The 23110-nt window shown below is 36.6% G+C and overlaps 3 protein-coding genes across 3 annotated transcripts; 1 reads left to right on the forward strand and 2 right to left on the reverse strand.

Moving 5' to 3' along the window:
- Positions 1-411: 411 nt before the first annotated feature.
- Positions 412-4612, reverse strand: LOC103983502 (pentatricopeptide repeat-containing protein At4g02820, mitochondrial). Its single transcript, XM_009400716.3, has 2 exons — positions 4224-4612; positions 412-1742 (listed from the first exon to the last, which is right to left on the reverse strand). Exons 1-2 carry the CDS (start codon positions 4527-4529, stop codon positions 486-488), a joined length of 1563 nt encoding a protein of 520 aa, XP_009398991.2. The 5' UTR covers positions 4530-4612; the 3' UTR covers positions 412-485.
- Positions 4613-8446: 3834 nt separating this feature from the next.
- Positions 8447-17123, forward strand: LOC135598565 (protein ALTERED PHOSPHATE STARVATION RESPONSE 1-like). The gene is made up of 4 exons (XM_065092584.1): positions 8447-9500; positions 11786-11958; positions 13648-13871; positions 16181-17123. The coding sequence occupies exons 1-4, from the start codon at positions 8513-8515 to the stop codon at positions 16983-16985; spliced, it is 2190 nt and encodes a 729-aa protein (XP_064948656.1). The 5' UTR covers positions 8447-8512; the 3' UTR covers positions 16986-17123.
- A 790-nt stretch (positions 17124-17913) lies between these two features.
- Positions 17914-18324, reverse strand: LOC103983480 (E3 ubiquitin-protein ligase RHA2A-like). Its single transcript, XM_009400697.3, has one exon. It carries the CDS (start codon positions 18322-18324, stop codon positions 17914-17916), a length of 411 nt encoding a protein of 136 aa, XP_009398972.2.
- Between the last annotated feature and the right edge of the window lie 4786 nt (positions 18325-23110).

The raw sequence follows: 23110 nt of genomic DNA on the forward strand, positions 1-23110 counted from the left end.
TTCTCGTATGTTCTGCTTTAACGTTGCATGCATTTCCCTTTTCACTTATTCTTCCTAGAGCAAATATCTAGGGCTGATCACCGTTTAATTGAGTTAGAATCGAATTGGTCCAAAACTGAAATCGAACAGGGTCAGCATATCGACAGTTCCAAATCGATCGAACCAGATACGAGACCACACGATTTGGTTCCAAAATCAATTGTTACAAATCAATTAAATATAAAAAAGAGTAAAAAAACTTTAAAAAAAATAATAATCTATATTCAAATCTTAATGAAATATTTTATTTTTTTTGTTAATAAAAACCGATGGATTGAATCAGAATCAAAATCCAATGGTTTCAATTCTGGTATCGGAGCCCAAGGGTTCGACGGTTCTGAAATGATGATCACTCTTGCACATATTACAGTATGTCACAGATGATTTGCAATGCCTGTCATAATCATATACTTGGTGCTACAATTTTTTCCGAATTAAAGAACTTATCAAGAAATCAATGGTGAAACTTCACTTATGCAAAATTTACTCGTAACCGTCAGCAAATGACGAGTCTCCTCGTCCATTTTGACATTATCTTTCTTCATGCGTTCCGCAACTATCAAAGGCATCTTACCAGCTTTCACATATGTTCTAAGCAATGAATTGTAGATCTCTGTTGTCACGTACCCTGCGTCACGAAGAATTACCAAGAAATTCTCCGCGTCTTCCACATTACCCATTGCTTCAAGCTCGGTAAACACTGCTTTAACTAGTCCAACATTGGGGTCCCATTTCTCCAAGCTTGATAAAGCTTTCTTCAAGCAATCCAACACTTTGTCCATCCTGTTCTTGTGCAAGTTACCCGAGGCTAACAGCTCCCATGTAGTGTAGCTAGGCTTTACTCCTGTTTCAACTATATGCATAAGAAACTTCTCTGCCTTCTCCATCATATCATTCTTGACATAGAAAGCAAGGAGGATGTTTGGAAGCCTCGAATCTTGTGTACCGGATACCGACTCCCACTCTTTGTAGATGCTCTCAGCTTCTTCAATATCACCCAATTTTGTTAAAGATGAGAGCATGCACTTAAATTCCATGTCGCTCATCTTCCTGAATGTGGCTTTCAGTTTATTCCACATTCTGTAAACATTGTCTTTGTCCAATAGGCCTGCATGAAGACTGATGAGAGAGCAATACGCAACTCGGTCTTTTTTGAAGACCCTTTTCTCCATCTCGACCAAGGCTTCTTTTGCTTTATCATGACATGCTGCTTTGATGTATATGTTGGCTAATATGCTGTAAGTGACCCAATCAGCGGTCACATTATCCTTCCCCATCTGATGGAGAACCTTTTCTGCTCCAATCACATCATTTTTCTTGGCAAAAACACTTAACCATAGGTTATAGGTGATTTCATCAGGCGATGCATTCCTTTTCAGGTCTCTCAACAAATCTGGAATCTTATTCAGCTCCCCGTTTGATATGTACAGTGTCAGCATATGGTTATATGGAAGAGCGCATCTGAGCAAACCTTGAGCTGACATTTCTTCCATCAGAGACTCAGCCTTATCAGTCAACTTGCACTGCACATAAGTATGAAGAAGGGCAGTGCAGGTAGATGGGCCCTTCATCCTAACTGGTAGGTCTTCAAAGAACTTCTGTGCGCTAGCCAGACCACAAACCTTTGCAACTAAGTCTAGGTGGACAGCATAATCTCCAGGAAGCAGCTTGATGTGTGATTGAGTGGTCATCCATTCACATATCTGCATTAGTCAATGAAAAGCAATGTCCGCAAAGCAATATGTCACGTAACCAACATGCAAATAATTGATCAACTAGTAAAAAAAGAAACATAATTGAAGCCAGAAGACCTACAGGTTTCTAGGTCACAGACAAGTGAATATGACTGACGATCTTAAAAGAAGCTAAATCTCCAACTGATGATAGCATTAGATATCAAAAATAATATGATGGCAGATTGGTACTCTGGAAATAAAGTACAAGAAAAAGTCAATAAAAGAGCATGTGATAAAAGCAAACAAATGCTGAGGTATTAAATACTGAAGATGTTCAAGTTGTGATACATCTGTGAACATTTAGTTCATGAAAGCAAGGACCAAGGTTTGCAATACCGAATGATACCGCCCAAACCAAGCAGTACATACCGGTCCGCCAGTTGACCGACATATGGACCACCTACTACCGAGCGGTATCAGACCGATTGCAGCGAGGCGAGGCGAGGAAGAAGAGGCGTTCGAAGAAGAGGGAGAAAGAGGGAGAAGCTTCGAGAAATAATACCCAACGTCGCCTCCTCCTCCTCGTTCTTTGTCGTCTTCTTCTTCGCTGCGGCACTCGTTGCCATCGCTCCCTCAACGCCGTAGCACTTCTACGCCCGCTGCCATCGTTCTCTTGACACTAAAGAAGATTGTTCTTCTTCCGCTCCTTCGTTACGGTGCCTGCTGTCATCCCTCGACGCCGCAGCTATTCGCCTAGGGTTCAGGCGCTGCTATGTTATATATTTTTTATATATTTAATATTGTTTTAAGTGCACCATCGTTAGCTATTTTATATTTCTATGATTATATATATATATATATATAATTTATTTAATATTAAAATTAATTTTAATATTTTTTAAGCATATCGTTCAGTACACTCTAGCGTACCGCTCGGTATACCCATACCATACCATATCGAGCAAAACACGAAACTCTAGTATGGTACAAAATTTCAATCCTTGGCAAGGACTAAGGTTTCTGTTGGACCAGTCCATATTGGTCATGAAAGCAAGAAAAGGCCTGACTTCTCTTTACTGCACGTTTCCATAACTTGAAATCTGAATATTGTTATACATAAGTATATCAGTTTCAATATGATTACTACTTGCCTCAACAGGTTTTCTTTAATAATGGCATAAATGGTTAGAAGACTGCAATTAAGCTTAACATGATTACTCAAGCTAAAATATACCTTAGGAAAAAAAATGTGAAAACCAATCTTGTCTTCAAATACGTTCTACTCTGTCACCTTCTCTGTATCATATTTATAGGATGACACTAAACAATTTCTCATAATATACATGATTAAGGTACATAGGTTCACAAAAAAGATAAACAAATCTCGGCATAATAATACAATTTCTCAATTAAGGATCATTTATTCATAAAAAAAAGCCTAACAACAACTACAATTGCAAAAGGACATTATGTACTAAGCTGAGGCTAAAGTTATCCATAACCAACATGAGAGTTCTCTTTAGTTAGAGATTCCAAACAGTCATTTAAATTTCCCATCTTCACATAATATCTTTATGGATATCATACCATAAGGGCACCAAGATACGATAACAAAAAACGATAATGTCCCAACTATTAGGGCTACATGGAATTCTTTCCCCTTCATTGTGCATTCTGTAAGGAATTACCCTTATTTAAATTAAGAGAATTCAGATATCTTTTATCATTAATCCTAATTAGTTCACTTTATCTAACCACGACACTTGTGAGTCTTCTTTAAATATGTCCAAACCATCTTAGACAGTCTCTTCATTTTATCATCGATCGGGGATACACCAAACTGTTTGCAAACGAAAATTTGCTTTAAATATCTTTTCTAGTAACCTCATGCATCAGCCACAACATTCTCATCTCATGTACACTAATCTTTTATGTATATATTTTTAAATGGTCCAAAATTCTGGTCCATAAGACATAGCTGGCCCTATAACCATCTTATTAAAATTTCTCTTTGATCTAAGGGGCAGAGGATGGCGACAAAAAAAGCTTCAATGCGCCCCTTCTCTTCAATCAACCTGTTTGCTACTATGTGAACAATGTTCTCATCAATCTTTCCATCCTATTAAATAGTAAATCCATGATACTTAAAACTTTTACTTACAAAATCTATTTGTTTATCCATCTTAAGTAAACCCTCAATTATTCCCAAGCATCTATCACGCACCAATTACACAAAAGATCACCACCACTCCAAAAAGGTCCAGATAATGGTTAAATATTTTATTACGGTAGAAGTTAGCATACGTCAAATTGTCATTAGCCTTAAACTACCTGTAAGCTCCTCTTAGATGTGAGGGGGACCTTATGAAACTCTCAATCCTATTCAATGTGCATGATCATACAATTGACAGGGTTCTAAACGATCTAAACACGAGCATAGCATTACCAGTGGGAATCGATGGTGAAGAAGCAATTGAGGAGGAGGGGTAAAGATGGGACGGGACATACCTCGAGGGCGTGCTTGTAGCGCTTGTACTTGCGTAGCTCTCGGACGACGCGGTTGAGTTGGTACTTCTGGATGGGCTTGTCCTCCTCCGCCCACTTGCGGAGGACCACCACGGCACTGCGCTTCGGGTAGATAAGGCTGAGGAGCCGCCTTCCGAGAGTGTCCCGGCAGCCGCCGGCTCTCCTTCCCGTCGTCGTCCCCGCGCCGGCTGCCGCTCGGGGGACGAGGGCGTCGGGCAGCGAAGAGGTGGACCGCGCCGGCGCGTAAGCGGAGCCCAGAAGGAGACGCAAGCGTCGGGCCGACAGCATGTCTCGAGGACTCGACCTTTCGTTCGACGATGCCGGCGTGGGCGGTTACCTGAAAAGCTAAACCCTCGCAATGTTTGCACGAAGATTGGCGTTGATCGAACCGTCAATTGTCGAGCCTTGTGGTCTGGCTTGACGACCGAGCTGGATGAATGGGTCCCTGCTTCCGTATTACCCTAAAGTTAAACCCGGGCAATGTTTGCACGAAGATTGGCGTCGATCGAACCGTTAATTGTCGAGCCTTGTGGTCTGGGTTGACGACCGAGCTGGATGTATGGGACCCTGCTGCGGTATTACCTACCCTAAAGCTAAACCCCGGCAATGTTTGCACGAAGATTGGCGCCGATCGAACCGTCAATTGTCGAGTCTTGTGGTCTGGGTTGACTCAGCGATGAGTCAACCCAGACCACATGGCATTTTCGAGTCACATATCTACATGGAAATAACTTAATTGAGTCAGAACAATACAATCAATGATATCTAACAGAGTCAAATTTACACCGTAATCCAGCGTGTATTAAGGATCGAAGATTCAAAATATTTACACTGTAATCCAACTTGTAAAGATATCAAGTAATTAATGAAGAGATCGATAAATTTAGAAAATATCAGATAAATAACAGGCAAAAATCTCCATTGGTGGTGGGGTGATGGTGGAATTGGTTTTAAACGATGGAGGTAGTGGAAAAGGTAATTTAAAATTTAAGAATAATAATAATAATAGTACTTCATTTAAAAAATAATATTTTGATGGCTTGTATTGCTTCTTCTTTGTGGGACATATCCCAAGACTTCCAACAATACATGGCTTGTATTTCTCCCATCCGAACATTAACCTCTTAATTGCACTATATAGGTGAAACTTTTGATGTCACATGATTTATGTCTTGATATCATATGATCGATATTTTGATACTATAAGATCAATGTATCACCATGTTGTGTCATCTCTCGGATGTTACAATCGCGTGTATGATAATATCATATCCTTTCGATTCAAAATCAATCATCTTTTTAAACCCCAATCATGGAGGAGGAGAATGAATTAGAAGACGTTTGAACATTAAGGAGAAGAAAATAAAGGGTTTTTCGAAAAAATCTAGAATGTTGAATACTCCAAAAGCATGAAGCAAGCAAATGAGTCTAGTTTGCTATATATATATAAGGGCTAAATGACCCTTGGGCTGCACCCGACAAACTGTTTAATTTCTCGTTAATTTGATTGGATCGATGAGGTGGCAACATCGAGAATTATGCAGGGCTATTATTATGATATTTCTTAATCTCAGATGGCTCAATGTATCAACACATGGAGCTCATTGAGATAATCACATATGAGTTTCAAATAATAATTGATGCAACTATGAAAATGATAGCTTTAAGAAAGTTAAGATAAAACTCGTTATACAATCTATCATATGGCTCAAACTACCTTGACGATAAAGAGAATCCTCGAATGATATATCTTAGTCCAATACCTTGAATCCAAAAAACGTTGTTTTTTATGATAGTATAATCGAAATAGTTAAAAGCATTCCATTCGATAATAGTTGAAATAAGCCAAAATGCCTCTTTTGATGATAACACTATAGAAATGACCCGAATTACTTCTTTCGATGATATCACGATCGAAAATGATTTGAAATGCTTCTTTCAACAATAGTGCGATTGACAACGACCTAAAGTGCTACACTTGATAACAATATGATCAAAATGACTTAAAGTATCATTCGGTGACAGTGCAGATAAAATGGCCTAATTCGCTCATCTCAAACAACACCACTGAAAAAAAATGGAAAGTATTTCTTTCGACGATAACATAGTTGTAACAACTTAATATACTCCTTGTAATAACAGTTGTTGAATAATCATTTTTGATATGAACACTCAAGCAGAAATTCCATCATGCTTTGATTCTATTACACTGATCGAGACACAAAGTAGGGTGCAAATGATAAGGAATAATTACATGATCAAATCTCAATACCATGTGACTAATGCCTTAATGTCGCTGACACATTAGCATCTCATGTTATCTCTCATATGTTAGAACTTGACGATATCCTTTAAATTTGACATGACACAATTATATCTGATACTGACAAATATGCATTCCTCCTCCTCCTTCTCTCTCTCTCTCTCTCTCTCTCTCTCTCTCTCTCTCTCAAGCTTTGAGAGTATGAGAGAGAGATAAGCACGGAACAAGTTGTCCATTGATTCCATGTTGACACGGAGTCAGACAACGAGAATCTGCTTTAAACCTTTAACCTCTTAGTTGCTCACACTTTATGGTCATTCATTCATAATTTCCTTTTATTTTATGGTATTCACTTACGTGTTTGGATTCGGTTGCACGTATAAACCAGCTTAAATATCTCAAATTGGATCAAGTCTCCAAACTTTATCGATTAAATTTTTTTAAAGAATCGTGAATTTGAATCATGTGATTTGTCTTTCTCACTAGTTGATTACACCGTGATTCGAGATCAGATTCACACATCGAGCTTAATCTAATTTTCACGTGAGATAGAATATTAATTTCCATCAATCCCTTTCTAAAAGCTTCAAACTTTTGGGATCACTTTCGATCTAAGCAAAATCTTTATCATTTTTCACACGTTTAACCGACAAAACTTTTGGGATTACCAACAATTAAAGTTTTATACTGTTAATTTTGCTATCAATCTTTACCAATTAAATTAATTGACATCAAAAAAATTTTAAATCATTAACCTTTGTATATGACGGAGTCGTAGTGAGTTGATGTTGTTAAGAACGAGTTGACATTAAGAGAAGGGGTAAATTAGTACAGCGGTAAAAATATCGGTTTCATAAAATCTTTATACGATAAAACCGATTTCATAAGATGTAAAACAATTAATGAGAAAGCAGTTTGTAGTTAAAGTAAATTACTCAAAAGAAATATAAATCAAATTTTTATAGCGGTTCGATCGTTATGACCTACATCCACTCCTGATTCCTCCTCCGTTGAAGCCACCGACGTCCACTATCAGTTTTCATTTTGCTTTATGTCTTGCTATCATAATTAATCATGCATACAAAATCTACTTCAATTTAGACAATTAATACTAAGCTTATTAGATGTTATCCGACACGTCATTGGTTCATCGACGTTTCGTCTAATTGTTCGACTCATCGTCCTCTCTTGCGGCTTATTGTCCAATCGACAAGTTGACCTCCGTAACTTCGATTTCCTTGACGTAATATCCGCTCTTCTTGGCCCGATACCCGAACTTATGACCCGAAGCCTTTTGTCAATACGTCGATTGATCATTCAACTCGACGTCCAATCTTCTAATATGTTTTTCTCCAACTTAACATGATTCTTCCTACTTTAATTGTCTCTCCCTGATCGAAGCATCATACGTCATTCAAAACACAGATTAAATCATAAATATTATCAATTGATTTTATCATCAAAATCCGAGATTCAACACATATGATATTTAATACACAATGATTAAGGAGTAAAAAATAAAGATCTTATAAAATCAATATAAAATCATTTAGTGTATATATATATATATTATTTAATAATTATAAAAATATATAATTAAATTAGGAAACGCACTTCGATCGATCAGATGATCAAATCACGTTATATTTAATTGCTTGTTCCAATTACAGCAGTATGCGTACGTGGAATGACCACCTACTTCGTTGGACTGTACATATCTTCCGGGCTTTCTATTCCCCAGTCGCCCTCTTCCAACTGACCGTCCGTGGATCCTCTCCAACCATACTAGTATCAGTAATTTCCAGTCCAACATACTCTGACCGTTTACGTGATCTCACATCGGAGCGCTGACAGGAACGACGAATGATGAGTCTTGTAAATAGAATGGTTGGAGAGGATCCGATTTCGTAAGGGCAGAAGAAAAGATTTACATATCTCTCTCTTAATCGTGAAGGAAAAGCCAACCAACCACCGCGTTGGGGCGCTCGGCAGCGGCGGAGAGACCGCGATGGGGTGCGCGCAGTCGAAGATCGAGAACGAGGAGTCGGTGGTGCGGTGTAAGAATCGGAAGCTGTTCATGCGGGACGCCGTCGCATCCCGCAACGCCTTCGCAGCCGCCCAGGCCGCCTACGCTGTCGCCCTCAAGAACACCGGCGCTGCACTCTCCGAGTTCGGCCAGAGCGAGCTCCATGACCACGGTCAGTCTCATGCCTCCGCCGCAGCCGCTTCTTCCTCCTCGTCCTCCTCCTCCGTCGCCGTTGGGATGAAGCCATCACTCCCTCCGCCTCCCCCTCCTCCCCCTTCCGACTCATCCACCTCCCCTGCCGCCCCCATCCAGCGCTCCGCCAGCATGCCTGCTGACTTCGCGATCTCCAAATCCAAGAAGAAATCCCTCGGCAAAATCCCCGCCGATGCCTCGATCCGAGAGGAGGATGAAGCGGAACACGCCGATGACGATCATTCCGCTGCCAGGAGCTCCTCCCCTGCTCCGCCGCCTCAGCCTCAGCCTCAACCTCAACCTCAACCCGCTCCGCCGGCTCCGCCGCCCTCCTCCGAAACCTGGGCCTATTTTTTTGGGTCAAACGATCACATGATACCGCCCAACCTTAGCCAGCCGGAAGAGACCACATGGAGGGAGACGATAGAGACAGAGCAGGAGAAAAGGGCGCCTCCATCTCCTGTGAGAACCGATGGAGCTCCTGGTGATGAAACACAAGCGACGCCTACAAAGGTTGTCGATGAACCTTCTCCTCCGCCACCGTCAAAGCAAGTCAAGAAGGTTAAGCATGGCGGTTCAGCGGACCACCAGCATGCTGCGTCTGCTGGAGCATCTGAAACGAAGAGGAGCAAAACTCCGGCTCCTAGTGTCAATCTGATTCAGATTTTGAATGAGCTGGATGACCATTTCCTGAAGGCATCGGAGAGCGCTCACGAGGTTTCAAAGATGCTCGAGGCCACTCGGATGCATTATCACTCGAATTTTGCCGACAACAGAGGCAAGCCTCTTTGACCTTTTGAATTTTGCTATTTTTAATTTATTGATATCTGCCTGGTGAGATTGATCCTGTTTCTTCTCTTTGAGGTTACTTTGACAAAAAAATGAATTCTCTAACATGAGCTTGTAGAACTTTATCATCCACACAATTTTGCAATTTACTCCAAACCTCTATCTTTCTCATATATGATTAAGTATGTCTTAAACGTTCATCGTTGTGCCCCATTTTCAGGATAGTTGCTTACTGTTGAACATTTTTAGACATTTAAAAAATATATCGCAGAAAGTCAAAACATTGGACGAAATTAATCCTTGGCAACTAACTGTCTTGAATTATTGTTTCTTGCTTCTGTCTGTGCCATTTTTCTACTTTGTCTTTCAACAAGAACACATTTTGGTCTTTCTTCTCACTTTGAATGTACTTATTTAGTAATTACGTTTTGAAGCCTGGTTATCATGTACCATGAATCATTGTCATTTGTTATCCACCCTTTTGCTAAAGAATAACAAATCCTTGTATAATAAGAAAGGGGAAATGGAAGAAAAGGAAGATCATATAAAGGAATCCTCAATAATAGTTAGTTGTGGTGATAACTCGGCTGCAACCAATTGAATATTTAATTTTTTTTCTCCTCAAGTTACTTACTTGTATATTATAATAATGCATAATCTGTGTTGATGTCTAAACCGTCATTGTTTTAAGGTAGGAAGCTTTTGTAGGTTGTTTGGTTTTATAATGCAGCTAAAATAAATTTGCATGCATTTTTAAGAACATTAAGAACTTTGATTATTCTCTGTAGAGTACACCAGGTTTTATGGTGATTCTCATAGTTTTTTGTCTTATAATTTAAATTAGGAGTTTAACTAGGGTTTTCTAGGATACCAAAATAACTTGGGCTATTCTATCAAAATAACAACTGCTAATGTCCTTACAAAGACCCTAGGAAGAAGGGAACCAAAATGAATTCTGGTGATGGAGTTCAAAAAACTTCCTGTGTCTATCCTACCTGTAAAAAGAAGACAAGCGACCCAAAATCCTTTTGGGTTCATGGTCAATCTGGATTGGACTTTAATTGAATAAGTTTATTTAATTTACTTTAGTTATTTTTTCCTTTTCATTGGAATCGTTTTAATATTTTAGATGAGGTTTTTTGTAAAAAAAAAAAAAAACATAAGTTGCCACATGACAATACCTCTTACCCTTTTTTTTTAACTTTAGCTCTGTGGATTGTTCAAAGAGAATATAAAAAAAGACAATGAGGAAAAATGGCAGAAACTAAAATTTCATTTGATTGAAGATCACAAATCTTAATTGAGAATTCCATCACAGGAATATTACATCATTCTATTAATATGGAAGCCAAGATATATTATTACAAAGGAAGATTATCTTTCAAAAAAAATTGAAAAATTATCTTCCCTGAAGAAGGAAAGAATAAATGATTGATTTGTATTGATGCATTTTTTAAATTATATTCTTTCCAAAATTTTTTTCTTTTCCTTTTTGCTTGTACTTAAGGGTCTATAAAAAAAATGGAAAGGGAGTGTAACTGGGACTTCAATAAATAAATGATTTTTTCTTCAATTGCATACATGGCTGTTGAAACTAGTTCAGGACATATAATCAAATCTTGATATGATGAACTAATAAGAATATAAGTATGCATCATCATCACCCATTTTTCTTTCCTTGGTCCTCAATAATCATCAAGAAATGGAAGATTAATCATTGGGAACTAGATGATGGTAGATGGTAGTGCATTTGTGATGTAAACATATACTCCAGCCAATTGCAGAGGATGTCCTTGAAGGGGTGCCATTTGACAGCATGGTGCTTTTGAGGAGGCTGTAGAAGAGAGCCTTGTCATAGATAAACTTCTCCTGCATGTTGGGTGGGATCATTGCCAGACACATACCATATTTCTCATGCTGCATGTATCTTAAACATGAGTAATGACTAATGACAATACTTGATGATTCTAGAATATTATAATTGGAATTGTTTGTGTTGCACACAACCAATTATCATGCTAGTGTCAATTTTTGTTTGCAGTTCTTATGGAGTTCATGTTACCTTTAGTTACACTTAGTGCATTATATTCCTCTTGTGCATTTCTTTGTTCATAATACTTTTTTATGCTGACTTCACATATGAAATGAGTTGTTTTAGTCAGCCCATTCCAAATATCTGGTCATTGATGGCACTTGTTCCTGAGTAGGCATTGAGTCATTTACCATTTAGCATTCGTGTGATAATTTTTACTCATTCAGTAATTCTATATTCAGGGCACATTGATCATTCAGCAATACTCATGCGAGTTATTACATGGAATCGTTCAATAAAAGGCCTGTCTCAAGATGTTATTAAGGATGATTTTGATAATGAAGAATGGGAAACTCATGCAGCCATTCTGGATAAGATGCTTGCATGGGAGAAAAAGCTTTATGATGAAGTTAAGGTAAACCTGCTGTCAATATTTGCTTCTTTTTAAATTTTTGTTTTTAGATTTTGTTGGATGCTATTGCTCTTGCAACTTGTGCTGGATGATTTACAGCTTTACAATAGACCTTCACTTTTCTACTTGAAGTTAACAACAAATCTTTATTAAATGTAGCTAGCAAGGACATTCCCTTTTGTTTGGCTTTTCTTCTTCATTTCTCTCCTTAATTTAAAGTATTAAACTAGTTCATTAAAGTATATAAGCCAATTCTTGATGCGTAGGATTGTGAACTTAGATTCTCTAGCCATGATAGTCAATTTTATGCATTTTATTGTTTAATTTTGGTTAATCATAATGTAATTATCATAATATTATAACAAAATTTCATAATAAGAAACCTTTTTATATTTGCTTTTATAAATTAAATAAGCTGACATTAGACTGTTGCTTGACTTATAGCCTTGTAGGATTAACACACGTGTCAGTGTTATGTGATAACACAAAAGTTACAAAATTGAATTTTCGCACTATAATTGATCATTGGGATTGAAATTGTTGTTTTCCTCTGTCAGAAAACGTCATCCAGAACCTGACAGAGACTATTCTGTGACAACACAGAAGTTAAAAGTTGAGCTTCCACACCATGGATTAAAATCTAAGTCAAGTGTACTGGTAGGTGGCCAGATTACCCATGCTAGAGAGGAAGAGAGAAAGAGAAATGAGGGAAGGAGGAAGAAGAGGATGTTAAGGCGGAAGATGAGGTGGAGGTGGAGGCATATTGGTAGGAGAAGATAGTAGCACCAGTGGAGTGGGGAGAAGGTGATGGCTAGGCAGTGGGGTGGAGGAGGCAGAGGAGGGGAAAGAGAGACTAATAGAAAGGGAGTGAGTAGAAGAAAGAGAAACAAAACAAAACAATTGTGACATCTATCAAAAATGAAAAAAAATCATCTTATTGACATAAAAGAACCACCGTAAGAAACTTCACTTAGCCTATTACTGCCTCCAACTTGCAATGATTGCTTTACCTTATCTTTCAAGTGACATTTCTGATGATCTTATTATAGTTTTTCTAGGTATACCAGCATTTTAGATATGCTATTTCCTTCATGTTTGATTTTTCCAAGTGACAAAGAATGCTAGTCTTTGGTTGCATTTTAACACTCATAATATGGATTGCCACTTATTGACTCTACTTTAAAATTTCTATTTATGTTTATAAACTCGTGATTGATGGAAATATCATTGTAATACTTTTATAAAATCCCAAATAAGATTTTGTTTTGGCTTGTAAGTTGTAACATTCTATTCTGATGATTCTTATGTTTCAGCTTGTTAATGACATATGCTTGTTTGCATCATCAAGATAGATAAGTTACCAATTTATTTTTAGTTTTGAGAGTGTGCTTCAGGATTCATTAACACCATTTTCCTTTTTTTGAAAAAGAAAACTTCTATATTAGCTCAAAATGCAAGTACAACTGACACCAAGCTCCTCGGAGCTCAAAACTGAAATAAAAAAATGGAGGCCCGTTGGTCCTCTGAACCTTTTGTACACCATTTTTCTTCTGACCTGTTCCTATGTTACTGAAGTTTTTATAAAGAAACAATTTCCAAAGAACATTTATAGAAAGTAATATAATTTGCTGTAAGTCCTTTTTTAGTTTTGTTTATTGTTGAATCTCATAATCGATTGAACTCTTGATACAGGCTGGTGAACTTATGAAAATTGATTATCAAAAAAAGCTAGCTTTGCTGAATAAGCAAAAGAAACATGGGGCAAATTCGATGGCATTGGAAAAAATCAAATCAGTTGTAAGCCATCTGCATACGAGATACATAGTTGATATGCAGTCAATGGATTCAACAGTTTCAGAAATTAACCGTCTTCGTGATGATCAACTATATCCAAGGCTAAAAGAACTTGTTAATGGGTAAGTTGCTCTCCCATGGGACATGCTCATCATGTAATGTTTTGTGGTCTGCTTGATTGTGTGTTGTTCTGTAATCTGCTTGATGTATAGGATTTTTCCAGTAATTATTATGATCTTATTATCCTAAGCATGTTGAACAATTTTTATCCCTTACTCATCACATGCTTATTTGTGATCCTTCTTCCCTGTTTTGTTTTGTTAAGCTGGACACCCATTAGTATGACAACCATATTTAGATCTAGTCTCAATTATACGTGAAGCAGTCCCCATTTTCTTTGGGATCATTCCAGATAAAATTTCAAAATCCCATTAATGAGAGTAATATTGAATATCTCATTTTGTAGTGTTCACCGCCCTGGTATCTAAATCAGCTGTAGACATAATCTGCTTCATTCATGTTTATGCCTTTGATGTACTTATTTTTTGTCCTTTGTTCATTTTGCAACATATTTATTCTTCAACCATTTGTTCTGCAATATGTTTACTTTGTGTCTTGCTATATAAATAGACTCAGTCACTAATCCGGCAAGGTGAGCTTATATTTGTTTCACCAATTCTCTCACTAAGCCCAAAGAGACACATAAACTTGCAATAGGGAATCATGTTGATAATGGATGAACTTACTATATACAAAATAGAGGTTCTTTATTTGAGATAATATTATTTTAGTAATACGATATAGTTAAATTAAGTAGAGCTAAGACTAGATATATGAGATGCAATCTTAGTAATAAGATATAGTTAAGTTTGATTGGAAAAAAAATCAATAAGTCGAAATTTTGGATATCTTGATTCTTGGATCAATTTTTCAATATGATAAAGATATTGATGAAAATATTATTCATGAAGGAAATCTATCAAAGTACGTATAATTTCTGGAAGCTTAAATAATAAGAGAAACTTCTCTTGCTCCCATAATAAGAATATTTCTTCATAATTGATCCTAAGCATGTTTATCATGTGTTCTTATTGTTCTTCTCCATGACTTACATATTGGACCATGCAAGTCGAATGTTATTTGCATTTCTCCCATTATTAGGTAATAATCACATGTTGTTTGCAAGGTACTTATGAGATCCCTACCATTTCTTAGTACTATGCAATTCAATTTTTAGTGTGTTCCATACAAGCAACACATTGGTGTTGTTTTCCATCAGATTAAGAGCTTTTGAATCATTTTGGTGTATACATGTCAAATTAGCCATAGCATCTTAGAAAATCGCCTGCTTCATACCACTTCTTTCATTCTGCAGTTACCAATAAAATTTCTGAGGTTGTAGTATTCTAGTTAAATATGTTTAAATTGGATTACTATAGAGGTAACCGATCTTGACAACTCAGAAAACACTAATTCAAATTCACCGTTAGAACTAGCCATATAAGATTCTCAAGTTTCTCTCTTTGGTAGCTAACACAAGTAAAATGTTATGATTTTGCTGGTTGTCTATGCTTCCTTCCCTCTTGACTGTTGGAGGTCAATGGGCTCTTTGTTTGTCTATCTCCATGCTTTATTCCTTATGTATCTTCTCCTGCTTTAAAGTTACTTGTAATATACAAAGATATGGGCTGCTAGATTTTTTTTTTTTTCTATATATGTAGGTTAAAATCATATTCCTGTTTTCATTCACATCATATAATTGGAAGTAATTGAGCTATCTAGTATCTTCACTTTATTTTCTTCTTTTGATATGGCTTTATTTCATAGAAAGGAAAAATATGAATAATTTCATATAGAACAAATACGAAGTTTCCTTTACACTTCCAATGGCTGACCCTGCTATGTTATCCTAAGTTCAGAGCCATATGATGTAGATGTTCAAAGATGGGTAATTCACGAAGAAGCCTACACTGGGAGCCTGGCAAAGTTTCCGGCTTAAGCATGAGTTATGTTTTGACCATGGTTTTAGCTACAACAATAGTAACATTTTGGGTTCATATGTTTGACTAGGTCATGACATGGCATTGCCGCTGGCATATTTTGGTTTAAAAAAAATGAGAAAAGGACTTTATACCATATCATCTGTTGTTTTTGATATTTTGTTCATCTTTGTCGTTTCAATAAAGAGAAAATACACACGGTTTTGGGTCTGGTGATTTTGGGTCATTTAATGCTGCATAGACTACTTTAGTTGCATCACAATGTTCTCACAGAAACACAGCGAGATATCATCTTTTTTGTGAAAAGTGCTGCCTCGTAGTCATGTTAGATTGATGTACACAAAGCATGACATGTTTCTTTAGTCGTATCTTGAGCTTGACTTCAAATGTTTCTCATGTGCCAAATCAATATAATGTTGCCTCTTTGTCAGGATGGCTAAGATGTGGGAGACCATGCGCTTCCATCATGGCAGCCAGCTTAAGATAATAAAGGAAATCAGAGGTCTTGACATTCCACTTGCTCCCAGGGAGACAAGTAAACAACATCATAATCGAACTGTTCAGCTTTGGAAAATGGTTGGAGAGTGGGATTCACAGTTCGACAAACTCATGAGTAATCAGAAAGACTATATCAAAGCCCTAAACAGGTGGTTGAATTTGAACGTTGTTCCAATTGAGCGCAGCAGCAGGAAGGACGCATCATCTCCACCGGAGCAAGCCGATCCTCTGATCAAGACCCTGCTGCATGCATGGCATGACCAGTTAGAGAATCTTCCAGTTGATCGGGCCAAGAGCAGCCTAAGTACCTTCTCAGGAGCAGTGCAGGCCATCATGCTGTGTCAAGTCGAAGAGCTAAACTTGAAGTTGAAGTGGGACGATGCCCACAGGGATTGTGAGCGGAAGAAACATGAGTTTGACGTGTGGCATCACAAGTACACGGAGAGGATCACGGCAACATCCTCTGATGAGGTTAATCCCGAGACAGTCGAAGGAGCAACACAACAGGATCTAGTGTCGGAGAAGAAGGCAGTTGTGGACAATGCAGAGAGTAAGCTGAGGGCGTCGGAAGAATCATATAGGAAGCAATGCAAGATCGTGAGGGACAAGTCACTAACCAGCCTCAAAACACACCTACCGGAGCTCTTCCGGGCCATGTTAGATTTTGCCAGCTCGTGTGCAGAGATGTACAAGAGACTGAGTTCCATCAGAGAATCACAAAGCCTGGTGAACGATTAGGGAGTTGTGTATTGCGATTTTTTTTTTACGTGTTTTGTTTTTTGTTTATATCCATTTCATCAGAGATATGTATTGTGATATTTTGTGTTCAATTCTTGTTTGTAAGTAACCGTGAGCGTGACATTCAATTCTTGTTCATTTCTTGTTTGTGGATGGGTGATTAGAGAGTAACTGCGGCAGCTGTCTACCTTCTTCGGTTAAAGCAGAAACGATGTCCAAAGTCATCGAAATCGAGGGGTGGTCTACAGGTGTTCGTATTTTTGTACAAATTGAATGGTATATATATATATATATATATGATCTGTAATCTTCTCTCTGCTGATTGTTGTGTAACTCTTTTCTCATGATTGAAGAACTGTATTAAAACTTTGTCCAAGAAACTTGTAATCGTGGCAATAACAATAGCAATAATTGCAACAACAGTAATTGTTTGTCTTCATTCAAATAATTGTCGATGAAAAAAGACAGAAAAAAGAGGTAGAAGACAAGAGGATAATAGTACATAGAGAAGATGAGATCAAGGAGATGAGATCTGACGAGCTCAAATTATAATTCCAACAACACAAACAACAATTCCAAGGCAATGATTCTGAAGAAGAAAAAGAAGAAACAAAGTCTCAAGGAGTAGAAGAGGAAGAAGAATCTAAAGTAGCAGTTGATGAAGAAGAATCTGAAGAAGGCATCATATACTCGTGAGCTCAAGCCTTCATGACTGATTACAACTCCATGAGCTTCGTAAGTATCACAAGCAAGAAGATGAAGAAGAAGTCATAACAGCTTCGTAAGCTTCATAATTCCCACACGTTAACATGATGAAGAAGGCTACAGATTCCGTCACGTCAAGTTCCACAACTGCTCAGCAACCCATAATTCTAAGATACACACAGACACACACACTGCTCGTACCCAAACGTACTCCGACCACACCCTACCTTATCCACCACGCATCACTGCGGAAGTCCTCCTCCTCCCAGGGAAAGAAGACGATGACGCCACCATCCCGCAGCTCAGCTCTTTTCCTGCTCTCTGACGCCTTCTCACCTGCACCAGCATCCTCCCGACAAACCGGACAACACCTCCCCGGTTGCTCCAGCCACTTGTCGAGGCAGGCCTTGTGGAACGGATGTCGGCATCTGAGCTCTCGCGTCTCCTCACCACGCTCCATCCTGCAAAGGCAAATCGCACAGTCCGAGGAGCCGATCGAAGCTGTGCCGCCGGAGAAGGGCAGCAGCCATCGGGCGAAGAGCTTGATGGGGAGGGCCAGGCGAGCCATCCTGTTCGACGAAATGCCGGGCTCATGAAACTTTATAGAGCTTGATCCGGGAAGGCTTCTTCCCATTTCGCGGATGCGATTTGGCGTTCCCACGAAGTTCTCATGGCGATGTGGTATGCTTCTATGAAACAGCGTTCCTGTGGCATCACATCATACGACAATGACGGGCTTGTTTTCTCCCATGGAAATGAGGACAACATATGCGTTTACACGTTGTAGAAATGCTCCAAGGGCAATGGTGGTTGGCTTCTTAGCCATCGTTATCTTTTTCTTCCAAGGAAATGAGAAGACAATATATGTTTTGCACGTTGAAGGGATGTTGAAAAGACGATGATAATTATTATTGATCTTCGACGAGCAATTATTTGGTTTGGACGAATCTTTGAGGATGGATATGACTCTGACGCTTATTATAAGACATTGATTTTTTTGTTTGTTCTGACTAATTTGGATTAGTTTTGAGGGTATAAATATTTTTGTGCTGACAAGACTAATTTCCTTAATTAAATTTAGACTAAATAATTAAAGAATATTCAATATTATGTATCACGAGATTTACACAAATCAATGGATATAAAATCTCTCTTTATATTGCAAGATTATCTTATAATAACCCGTTCTTTTAATTTTATACCAAATTAGCTACTTTTAGTGCATGCATTAATCTTTTCGCTTGTTACAAATATCGATTAGCAAGATATTGTGGTAAGTAGTATGATGTAAAATATTTATTTATTTTTTTGTAAAAGGTAATCGGCGAAGATGAGATTCAAACCTACGATCTTACAATAAACTATTAATATTTTTATTAACTAAGCTAGCTGAGACCTTCAATGAAAGTCATCTCGAGTCGATAGTATATTATTATCATACCCGAGTCGATAGACTTGAACCATACTAGAATCCCTAATGATCCGATAGAAAGGGTTTCATATGGTTATGGTAAGCTCACGGTGTTACTTTCCTCTCCAATCCTCTTCCTTTGCCCATTTTTAATTGGTCTATTGAGGTTGACACCACTACTCCATGACGAAGGCACATCATTATGATAAGAAAAATAAGAATCATAAAGCGTATGAAATTGCTTGCATGGAATTAAAACATAGAAGACTAAATTTAGGTTTTGCAAAGTGGAAGCAGAGACGCATGGAGAAATAAAAGGAACGGAGTATGGAGAAATAAAAGAAACGGAGGGAGAGATAGAAGCAAAAACCTAAATGATAAGAGAGAGAGAGAGAGAGAGAGAGAGAGAGAGAGAGATATCATCACAAAAAACCTAAATGATAAGAGAAGAGGTCATGTCACTGATGGTGATGGGAGCCTCACTGGGTTGGGGGTGATATTGACATTTCACATGTAAATTTTATTTTTTTAAAGGATAAATATTGAAGACAGGATTTAATCTCAAATCGATTAATATTTATATTATTTTAGTTGTTTCGTGAATAATATTTAAATTATGAAGATAATTCACATGGTCGATCAAGTGCTTGAAGTACCAAGTTGTTGTTCTTCCGAGACATAACTATTCTTGAGATCATAATCGAAGTAAAGAGAAAGAGAAAGCTTAACCGAGGAATATACCTAACAAGAGAGCATGTAGCGGCCACACTTCTTTTTTGCCTAGTGATGATCGATGTGGCTTGCTCGCATTAGCGAGTCGCTTTAGATGGGATGACTTCAAGATGTTGAAGTGCACCACAAGTGGTGTTATTGGGTATAACATGAAAGGGCGATGCATTTAGAAGACAATTTGAGGGTTTCATGGTGGCCCCTAACTTGTGATGGGTGAAGAAAGAGAGAGATTCTAGTATCGGAAGAATAATTATGATAGTTCCTATTTAATAAAAGCAAAAAAAAATCAAATTAGTTGGGATCGACATATATGAGGTTGAATATTAATAAAATAAAAAAAATAAAATTATTAAATTATGATCAATATTTATATTTATATTTGACTCTCGATTCTTATCTCGTATAAGTGGGATAACTGGGATTGCTTAAGATGTGTGACACCCAAGCAATATCCGTTTGTCAACCTAGATTTTAACTTGCATAGTAAGAAAAATGTTAGAAATAAAACATTCAAAATGTCATTGTTAGAAAAAAATAAGATAACTTAACTCATAAATAACATAAAATAATCAATTTTTATTAGGAACGAAAGACTCTCGAAAATACACTGCAAATAAATGGAGGTTCCAAAAATAGATGCACGTCTAATATTCATATAATACTTTCGTTGAATAAAAAAAGGTACACCGAAGATATTCCTGTGCCATCCAATGGGTTCCAAAGTACTAAACGTTTTGTAAGATAAGATTGTCAACCCAAAATTAACCTGTGATACACGAGAATAGGGTTGTTTTAAGTTACTTTTCCCTTAAATAATGTATAACCAAAAATATTTTTAAATTTTATATGATGAAAATATAAAATAAAAAAACTATCAACAAATAAAAATGGGGTAAATTCTGCACCATACATACTACCCATGAGAAAAATACTCAAAAACATTAAAAAAAATAACAGAATATAATAATAATAAACCATCATGGACAACCATTTCCTTTCTCTTTTCATTGAAATGTATGTCCAAGATATATATAGAACTCGATCGGGATTACATCAGATCGTAATATGTTTATGTATTTATGAGTATCATATCAATTTACATTATATTAAAAACAACAAGAGAAGATATCTTTTTGGATTCACCTTTAGATGATCCAAAGGAGACTAGAAAATTGCCTTCTACACACATTTTCTCACTTAGAAGAAAGATTATTCACTATTTTTAATATGATAATATCAACATATGTATCCTACATGCATTTACTCACTCTTTCAAATGAAGAGTATACTAATTGAAATGGTCATAGAAAAAAAAAGGTGAGTTAAAAATAAGCATGTAGACATTTTATTTCCCCCCATAAGTTTGACAATGTCTTAGGTTACATTTAGCTTATATCTAGATAGTATTAGGTGTTGGAATACACCCACCATCACTCACTCTAATGATACAAGAATAGGAAGTAGTTTCCTTTCTTGTGAGGCTTAAGATACAAAAATAAGAAATAGTTTCTTCTTTTTTTGAGCCACAAAGGGAGAGTAGACCATATTATTCTAATACAAGCTTAGTCCTCGTAAAAAAACCATTGGACATCTTGTTCGATTGCTACATTTTTGGCACATCAAATTGGAATTAGTTCTTTAACACCACAGTGAAAATTTAGTTTATTTTCTACGGTGAAGATAAAATGAGTTTACTTATTCAATTAGAATAAAAAGAAAAGTCTTGAAATATCCGAGTTGATTAATGTATTGTTGGACAACTAATATATCTCATGTATGTATGTAATAAAAATTTCTTTACAAATTTTAAGAAGAAGTCCTCTGTGTGCAAATTATTAGTCAAGTTTTCAATGGAATTGTGCATATATTATTTAACAGGGATATAAATGTAAAAAATCAATACAATACTAATGTTTAAAGGGGTAAATATGGTATTTAAAAATTATTAGCCATAACATAAGGATATTACTATTTTATAACTTTTTTTTACTGTTTACAATCTTATTTTTTAAAAAAATATTTTTTAACTATTATCTTCTTTTTCTCCTCTTCTTCTTTTTTTTTCCAAAATGACATAAAGGAGATGACGAGTAGGGTAAGATAGTGTCGAGCGATGACGACGGTGAGCAACAAGTGACAATAATATTATAATTATAAATAATAAAATAATATTTTATTACTCATAAAAAAGTTATCAATAATAAGGAGGTTGTCAATAATAAAATACATACTATGAATAGTTAGCTTCTAACTTAATAAAGCTTGCTATTGGCATCCCCAGTTTATTATTGATAATTTTTTTATTATTGATAACCCCTAAATCACTAATAAAATATAATTTTATTATTTACAATCCCTTATTATCTATCTTGCCTTTTTTTTTCTTTTTCTTTTTCTCTTATGGTCCACAACCTCAATCCCCTTCCATCCCCCTCCTCTCCTATTCTCTCCCTCTTCTGCCTTCCTAAGAGAACAAAAATGTTTCTATAACACAGCTAATGATGGGATTGAAGGAGACTAAACCATGACTATCAACCTACTTAGGTCTCTTTTAGAGTTGTTGTACCATAGCAAATCATCCTGAATGAGCAATACGTATCGATTCGATAGGAGATTGGTACGAATAATACATACCAATATATCGGTACATCTCACTATATCGTACATCGATATGTCTTGACACGTACATACCGATAATCGATTTATATATTAGTACAAATCATAGAGTGAACCATCCTTAGTGGCTAGAGTTAGGATAAAAGGAGGAGAGGAGATATCAATCCAGGGCTATTGTTGAACGATGAAAAATTAAAACAAAATTTTTTTTATTTATTTACATAAAATTTTTAAAATATTAAAAGTTTTAAAAATAATATTATAAATATAAAAATTTATTTTTATTTATTTTTTAAAAAATTAATATGTATAAATTATCTCTTTTTTTTCTCGATTTTTTTTTTCGTTCTTCCCCCTCTTCTCCTTTTGTTTTTTTTTCCTCGACCTCCACATCAAAGGATTATGTTAGATGAAATGATGAGTGCGAAGGAGCATCAACATCAGCACGAAGTGAGGGACGATGATTGACAATGATATCAAGAATACAGTTGTGATGAAAAAAAAAAAGAAATTACTGAAATTATAAATAATAAAATTATATATATATATATATATATATATATATTTTTAAAAAATATTAATAAGAAAAAGAGACAGTGAATAGTAAACTGAAAGAGGGATGCCAATACAAATATCCTAACATAATTTGTCTCAACCCCAA

Source organism: Musa acuminata, chromosome BXJ2-1, assembly GCF_036884655.1.
Source record: "Musa acuminata AAA Group cultivar baxijiao chromosome BXJ2-1, Cavendish_Baxijiao_AAA, whole genome shotgun sequence".
NCBI lineage: Eukaryota > Viridiplantae > Streptophyta > Magnoliopsida > Zingiberales > Musaceae > Musa > Musa acuminata.